The 8,640-nt window shown below is 39.8% G+C and overlaps 1 protein-coding gene across 3 annotated transcripts in view; it reads left to right on the top strand.

Moving 5' to 3' along the window:
- The first annotated feature begins 5,772 nt into the window (after nucleotides 1-5,772).
- Nucleotides 5,773-8,640, top strand: part of LOC106456221 (uncharacterized) — a 24,755-nt gene continuing 21,887 nt past the window's right edge. Inside the window, exon 1 of one of the 3 annotated variants that reach the window (XM_013910963.1) lies at nucleotides 5,773-5,821. In XM_013910963.1, coding sequence (XP_013766417.1) covers nucleotides 5,789-5,821 — 33 coding nt within the window. In that variant the 5' untranslated portion in view covers nucleotides 5,773-5,788. Of the gene's footprint in view, nucleotides 5,979-6,283; nucleotides 6,353-8,640 lie in introns of those variants that run through there. The other 2 variants (XM_013910962.1, XM_013910965.1) reach the window with 2 other exon arrangements.

Here is an 8,640-nt window from a genome sequence, read left to right as displayed (position 1 = left end):
AAAAATAATAATAATAATAATTAAAGCACTGGTTTGAAAACATTATTGTTCTTTGTTGAGAGTATTTGTCAAAACTTATTAAATTTTACATGAAAATTGCTGAACAAGTCATGTGTATAAAGGCAGTATGTGTAGCTTGTAGTTTATGTAGGTTTAGCTTCTTGGGTTTTTTTTTACACTTAGTAGATGTGTACAGTGATATGTTCAAAATAAATAAAGACACTGTTGGAAAAAAAGAAAATTGCTGAACGAAGATGAGAATTGGTCCAAATGAGTAAAGACCAAAGATCGTGCACTTTGGACGGGTACAGAGGTGAACACACTGGAGGGACGTAATGGTTGAGCTTAAAGTCAGCTTTTTTTATTGTCTGCAAGGTGGCTTTTATTTATAGTGTGCTAGATCTACACAAGTGTCATATAGATTCTCTATTAAAGGAATGTGTTTTATGCAGACAATTTCTTAAGCCACACTTTACTAAAACTCCTGGAGAAAGCCCAGCTGTAAACCTAAAGCAGCCCAAACAGTCCACGACGTTGCCATGTGTTCTTATTAGTATTATATTTTAATAGTTAGTCCTAATGCTGTCAATGCCAATGGAATGCAACATAAAGTGATTTCGCTGACCTTATATGTTAAGACAATTACACTATAACATGCAATTTTTACTATGTAGTATTTAATTGAATGATTATTTATTTATTGTATTTTGTGTTTGGACAGTAATTGATTTTATGTAAATGGCTCTTGAACAGGGTATACTTCATATTCCCGTGCCCTCAAGTCATCAGGATTATTGACTGGGCCAGAGAGGAGTCTCCGTACAGCTCCATGGATGAGGATGAGTTTTGAGCCGGGGCAGTCTCTGCAACCTCAGGCCTCAGCTCCTCAAACATAAAGAATGCTGCACAGTCAAATTATGGCTGACCAGCTTCAGGCACCACGCTCTTCTGCCACCAGGAGGAGCCTCCTGAGCTTCCTTGCACAGAGAAAGCTGTCACCATGTCCTGCTTCTGTCCAGGTGGGTATCGGACGTTCCTCCCACCCATGACGATGTGACCTTCTCTTTGCCTCTATGTTCAGGGAAAATGGCAGTGCAGAAAAGGATGTATCCAGACAATACAAAAATGTTTCAAGCTCAAAGAACAAAAATATTTATCCGATTACATGTTTTTAGTTCTTTTCATATTCAGAAATGTTTTACTCTGTATGAATGTGTGACATAAAATTGATCAACATTTGACATGTACCAAAATATAAGTGGTTGTACTAGAATGACTCTGTGAAGGTTCTCAGTCATCCACGTCATCGTAGTCAAAGGAGCTTGCAAAGAAAAGCGTCTGGACTTCTTTAAGTTACTTGAAGACGTTTCACCTCTCATCCGAGAAGCTTCTTCAGTTCTAAGGTCAAATGGTGGAGAGTCCCAGATATAAGCCTAGTGGGAGTTTCCCCCCACAGAGGGACAAAGGGACCCCTGATGATCCTCTAATCACCTGAGCCATGGTGTGAAACTGGGTGTGAAACCTGGCCCCACCTTATCATGCGAATTCCTGAGATCAGATGGCCCAGGATGTGAGTGGGCGTTAAGGCGTCTGGGAAGGGTTTTCAAACTTGGTTTTTGGTTGGCGGGGGTTTGTTTTGTTAACCCCCGCCTCTGTTCAAAGATGGTCGCTCACAGTGGACATAGATGCTTCTTTCACTCCTCTTTCAAACCATCTGTCCTCTCTGTCCAAAATGTGAACATTGGCATCCTCGAAAGAGTGACCTTTATCCTTAAGATGCAGATGGACTGCTGAGTCTTGTCCTGTGGAGGTGGCTCTTCTGTGTTGTGCCATGCGCTTGTGAAGTGGCTGTTTGGTCTCTCCAATGTAGAGGTCTGGGCATTCCTCGCTGCACTGTACAGCATACACCACATTGTTAAGTTTGTGTTTTGGCGTTTTGTCTTTCGGGTGAACCAGTTTCTGTCTGAGTGTGTTGCTGGGTCTGAAATACACTGGGATGTCATGCTTGGAGAAAACTCTCCTGAGTTTCTCTGATACACCGGCTACATAGGGGATGACAATGTTGTTGCGTCTGTCCTTCTTATCCTCCCTCGCTGGTGTCTGGTCTTCTTTTCTGTGCCTCTTTGCTGACTTTGCTGACCACCTCCACAGGACAAGACTCTGGCTGAAACTCTGGCTGATTGGGACCCACACCCAGTTTCACACCTTGGCTCAGGCGATTAGAGGATCATCAGGGGTCCTTTTGTCCCTCTGTGGGGGGTCACTCCCACTGGGTTTATATCTGGGACTCTCCACCATTTGACCTTAGAACTGAAGAAGCTTCTCGGATGAGAGGTGAAACGTCTTCAAGCAACTTAAAGAAGTCCAGACGCTTTTCTCTGCAAGCTCCTTTGACTACTAGAATGACTGTTTGTGAATTTTTTTGCAGTTTTTTCCAAGTTAAATTTACTCAGAAAAACTTTTCTTTTAATGTAATTATTTGCAATTTTTTTTCACTTCACTGTTATGTTTTTTATGGTAAATGAGTGGGAAAAATTATTTAATCCATTTAAAATGTAATCCTCTTCACAAGGTGTAAGAGTGTCAATACTTTCTATAGTAATTTTTTTTTTTTTAACTGTTTTTGTGACTTTGCTGGTCTAATATTGAGTTAAATATCAATAGTCTTTATCCACTGTCAATTTTTTCAACAATCAGGAGATGTACTGAGAAGGGGTCAGTCGATACAATTTTCAAATGATAACTGAGTAGAACAGTGCACATTTTATTTTAGTCTTTTCATAGAAAACAGCATATATGGAACATCGTGATATGACATCAGACATCAAGTATTTGTTTTCCTGATTTGAATTTGGGAACGTTAGCTGTGGTAAAATACTTCCAATATGTCTTTTGGTCTTTGCTACGTACACACAGGTTCTGTGATGCATGCGAGTTTTTCTTCTTTGGATTAATGGTCGCAAATTCTCCTGCCCACACTGGGGATGTGTCTCAAAAGAGCTTCTTGTCCGAAAACAAACAAAAGAACCAACGCAGTAAGATGACTTGTCTGTCAGCTCAACAGTGAAACAAAACTGTCACAGAGTGTGGTGAGCTGAAGAGTCAGGCGATAAGTTTGGCGTTATATTTCTGCAGTCATCAAGGAAATCAAGAATATTGAATTAAACAAGAATTAGAATACATTTGGTGATGATTAGCTGCAGTCACAAACCAGTCATCTAAAACCTGTGTTTGCATCATTGTCCTGTTTGGGCCAGACTTTACCTGTCAGACAGATGTCCTCACATTAGACCCCTGAATACTTTGGTATATAGAGGACTTTATGGTTTACTCATTGAATATGAAGTGGCCACATCCTGTGAGTGACAAAACAAGCCCGAATCATCACCCCTCCACCACTGTGCTCAGAGTTGGTATGAAGTTTTTGTTTGGTTTCCTCCACACGCAGCATTATGACCAAACATCTTCACTTTGGTCTTGTCTGTCCAAACGTAATTGTTCCAGAAGTCTTGTGATTTGTTCAGATGCAACTTTGCAAATGTAAAACATGGTACTGTGCTATCTTGATGCATGCTCAATCATCCATGTAAAATCGATTCTGTTCATTTGGATGTTGTGTTTTCAGTGGCTGAAATGTTCCCTCGCTCATCCAAGTGAATTCTTCACCCTCAGCTAACTGCAAGCTGACACCGCAATTTGCATATTAATGATCTTAAAACTAACCCCCTGGCCCATTGTTAGTCAGCGTTGCTAGATTCAGTCATTATGCAAATGTAATGCTTATAAGGTTGGGAAAACCTGTAGTCAGATGAGACTGAAGAAGTCCATTCTTTTCTTGTGGCGGTCACAGGTCACATGAAAAGTTGCCAGTTCCTGAAGCAGCCCCTCAGTATAATACTCCCACCCCCGTGTTTCACTATGGGAACAGTGTTCTTTGGGTTGAATGCCTCTTCCTACTTTCTCCAAACATAATTAGCGTCTCTTTGGCCAAAGAGCTCTAGTTTCCCCTTATCTGACCAAAGGATGCACTTCCAGTACACTTAACCTTTCTCCATGGTGTCCTCAGCATACCTCTATATGGCTTGAAGGTGTCTACTTCTGCAGAAGAGTATTTCTTGGTCTGTAACCTTCCTTTGTAAAGTCCTATAGATTGTCTTCTTTGAGCCTACTTAACTAAGTCATTCACTGGAGTCATGGTAAAATTTTCTGGGTCTTTAGTCACATCTGTCTTTCCTTCTTTCCAGAGTCTTTGAAATTTTTCACATCCTACCGCCAGACTTGTTCTCTCTTTGAAATTCTTGTTGATGCTTCTCTCTCCCCTTCTTGACACTTGGAAATGCTGTGATAACTTTGTATATCCATCCCCCGCTTTGTGAGCATTAACAATTCTTTTTCTCAAGAAAAGCTATTTCTTTTGGGGTTTTTTTTGGTATAATACTTTCCAAAGTAACAGGCCAAATCCTTGCTGATGTTTTCATACACTGTGTAAATGGAAGATAACCCTCAGCTTTAATTTGATTTTACAGGATTTGAGCATTACAGAGGTAAAGGACGTCATTGCACAGCAGTGGTTTCAGTTCACAGATAATTTAAAAAAAGGTTATTGCGTGCAAATAGAAATAATTTATGCTTTCTAACGAAAACTAGCATGTTTAGAAATGCTGTATTGAAAATCTCTGCAGTTTTTACCAGTCACACTTAGCAGCTACAGCTGTGGTTATAACAAATGCAATAAATCTTCATTTAAACGTATGCACCTTTCCCAGAGTCACAAGGACTGGTGCTCACATTTTTTGTCATATTTTTTATTTAATATGACTATATTATAAGTCTTTCCATATTTATTGTGATCACTGTGGAAAAAAAGAAAATATAGTTTTACTGTTGGGAAATGTATTATTTTTTTAAAGGCAAGAAAAAGAAATAAAAAACACTAAAACATTATCCTCTCTGTTTACATGCCTCTGATAACTATTTTCCAAACCTAAGGCTAATCTGAGAATGTCTGGGTGACATGGAGTGATTACATAGACATCCAGGATAAGAGGGAATAATTCTGAATGAATTAAGGGGAAGTTGTAATCACACGGCCTTGTTCACTCTCCTCTACTTCTTTTCGGTTTTCAGTTGCCTTTGGCTCCATCTAATGGCGGTAACAACAATGACACCGGTACAGTTTTCCCTACAGTCCAAATATAAACCATCACAATCAAATGAAACCATTCTGAGTGATAGCTTCAATGTTACACTAAAGGATGTTGTTTAAGTGAAGGATATTTCGGATTTAACAGTGTAGTTTGTGAGACTGAACTCCCGAATCTGCAAGCCAAAATTAATTTTCTTCTGATATAAATATACTGAAATAAAATTTAATCCTCAAAGCAGAAGCCTGGATTCAACACAACTGTGGTAATTCTGTGAACACGGCTTATATTTCTTCTTCTTCTTCTGATTCTACAAGTGATATTTAAAATACTTTGCATAATTTCATTTGGTTTGGCTTATGTAAAAAAAATAAAATCTATAAAATACACATGATTTGATTTACAAGTACTCGGACAAAAAAGAAGGAACATTTAAAAAAAATAGTTCAGCTGAAAGAAACATTTCGTAATACTGTAAAAATCCATTTCTAGCACTGGTACTTGAAAGAAACCACAATAAAACCAAACAAAAGTGATGGCTCAAATGTACGAACTAATAATTAAAATTACCGGGAAGGATAAAGTCAAGAACCGGAGACTTTTATTAGGAAGAGGTCCGGTCCAGCGTTCGTCCGCGTTTGCCCATGAACGATGGGAGCGCGCTCCCGACACTTCAGGTGAATGAGAGGGAAGCAGAGGAGCGGGATACACAGTTCAATGTGCGTGGCGTTAAAAAGAAACAATTAGGCAAAAATGAGCCACGTTACGTCGCTCGGGGTGCATGTTTGTATGACAGCATATCTACTCTTCGTGATGGGATGCGTTGCACAGAAAGTAAGTTGACATTTCTTTGCTGCAAAAATAAATCACACGTTCTTAGCTCTGTTTTGAGTGTCGTGCTCACTTGTGTAGAGAACCGAGCCGCGAACTCCGTTCGGAAAACGTGATATTCTACAGTTGTTCGCTTATTGGTAAACTCATTGACCCCGAGAGAGTTGAACCCAGCTACTATACGATAAAACAGGCGCCACCGTTCATTTCGGCACACGTCCGACGAGCAATTGCGTTAGCTACGTTTTCAATTTAAATGCAGTCCGCCTGTTACCATCAGCCTTTATTTTACCAACGTAACGAAGTTCTTACAGACGTCTCTGTGTGTAGGCGATAGCAAGAAGCAGTACGTAGTGTGAACTAAGTTTCAAAATATGGTAATGTAAACCTTTAAATGCCTTTGGTTGCATAACATTTCAGCAGAGTATATCAGAAGGGTACTCCGCTTCGAAGAACAAGCAAGCTTTTACTTTACGCTGGGGAGAAGTTTTGCAATTAGCATTGCCCCCTTAAATTTACAGCTTTTACTCTTAAAGTTCGCCTACGCCGTGCTTGCTAACAGGACGGGACATTAGCATGACCCTCACAGCGCGCCGCATCTCATTGTGAAAGCTGAGCAGGAGACGACTATTTAACATAAACAGGTTATCGGAATTACCCTGGGGTCAGTTCGTGGTTTGGCATTTTGTGTAACGAGGTTCTCAGTCGTTTAATGTATTATTTCTTAATTTATTTACCTGTTTTTACTTTTATTATATCACAATTTTCCACGTGGCTATATAGCAAAAATAACCCCTGTCACGTAATCGGTAGCCAGACCTTTAAACCTCCCCTCTCACTTCAGTTTGAGCTCCTCTCATGCACCTTTTCCATTCATGAAAAAGTGGCAAAAAAATCCGTCCTTATTCCTTTTTTCCTCCTCCTTTTTTTTAACTCCAAATTTTGAGGCAGTTATATCCTTAAAGATTTTCAAAGAGTTGTTTTGATGGCAAGGGCATGTTTTTGATGTTACTGCACTTCAGAGTTGGAGAATGGCATGCAGTCCAAACTGCTGAAATGAGAACCACATTGGGAACATGTTAACCTTATGTGAAACCTCTCATACTCGGTGACTGTGACGTCCAAAGCTTTGCCTCTGACAGGAAAACTTCATGATCCAAAGGCTTGTCTGGTGTAGAGGAAAGCAAATGGGCAGGAGCTGCTTCTCTGGTCTCTGACATACCACAGAAGAAGGCAAAGGGTCACTAAAATGTCAGATTAGTGCCTGTGAGCGCTTAAGAGTTGATTGGTTGAGGTTTTGAAGTTGCACTGATGAAATTACCTGAGAGAAGTCAGAGGTGTTAAAGTGTATAAGAGGGAGATTTCTACACGTGACTGAGGAAAAGAAGAGAACTGTTTATTTTCTCTTTTTTTAATTTTTAAAGTGCATCATCCGCTCAGTCTTCTGATCCCTGATTCTTCTGTTTGCCATTTTTGTGTGATGCAGTATATTGTCCCCATTTTTGTAACAATGGCTGGTATCGTTATATAAAGGGTTACCTTCGGCACAGATCTCATCAAACGCGATTGTCACATTGTCGGTCAGGAAAAGCTTTGTGGTTTCCATTTGTCAACAGTTGTCTAGTTCCACTGATGAAGAATGATGGCTGAGCAGCACAGTCCTCAGAGCTAGACAACAAAAGCCCACACTATATTGAATTGTCAGCGTCTCCAGCTTTAGTTCCTGTGTGCATAGGGTTCTCACTATCTTTGCAATTATCTGCCTGAAGTGGCACAGTAAATGATGGCTTTGTCCTCTGCTCCCCTTGTATTAAGTTGATTTTTTTCCAGAAGAGCATAAACAAGTTTGGAATTTATTCTATTGCTGTCAGACAAAAAAAAGGAAGCATGTGTTGCCCTGGTCGGTGTTTCAGAATGAGGGCAGAGTTATCTCTTTTCAGAATGAATAATGAACTCCCATATCTGATGAAGGATCTGCTCGGTCTGTGATTAACATGCCATAGTTTGTCAGTGATCTGCAGTTGGTAGAGATGAACTGATGAGCAGAGATGCAGATGGTGTAAAACCTGGATGATGTTTTAATTTGGTGCTGTCTGCTGGAATATTTAAACTAAGTTTCTGCTGGTGCTGCCTTCTGAGGTTTTTTTTTTTATTTTTAAAGATCATCTGGTTTGTTTACTTTTGTTAAATCAGGTGCTTCGCTTCGTGACTCTGTGAATATACTGCTCATATGACAGAGGCACACCTCTGAGTCAGATCAAGCTTTTTGGATAAACCTGGGATAAAAACATGCTTTTAGTACTAGTAGAGCTAAATCAATACATTTTAGAGCAGAAAGCTTTTCAGGGTTTGTCATAGCGAAGGGCTCTAATAGCTTTGTCAATATTTGCGACTGAGCACACTGGTTCAGGGATTATCAGTGATGTTGGAGATGATATTCAAAAATGATCTCTTCTGGCAATTCTGATGTTTTTAAACTTGGAAATATTGTTGCATCCTGACTGAATCCAATTTACTCTGTCAGCACAGCCTACAGCATTGGGCTTCTCATAGGGGTGCTGCCCAAACACTAATTATCAGTGATACATTGGCTCAATCTTATTCCAAAGTCTGGGAATGATTTCTCCAAACCAGTTGAAACCACTGTGAAGATAAGGTCATGATT

The sequence above is a fragment of the Pundamilia nyererei genome, unplaced genomic scaffold (genome assembly GCF_000239375.1).
Source record: "Pundamilia nyererei isolate P.nyererei 1_Seehausen unplaced genomic scaffold, PunNye1.0 scaffold00053, whole genome shotgun sequence".
Classification (NCBI taxonomy): Eukaryota; Metazoa; Chordata; class Actinopteri; order Cichliformes; family Cichlidae; genus Pundamilia; species Pundamilia nyererei.
The sequence above is the reverse complement of the archived record's forward strand: the minus strand, read 5'-3'. Positions and strand labels throughout refer to the sequence as shown.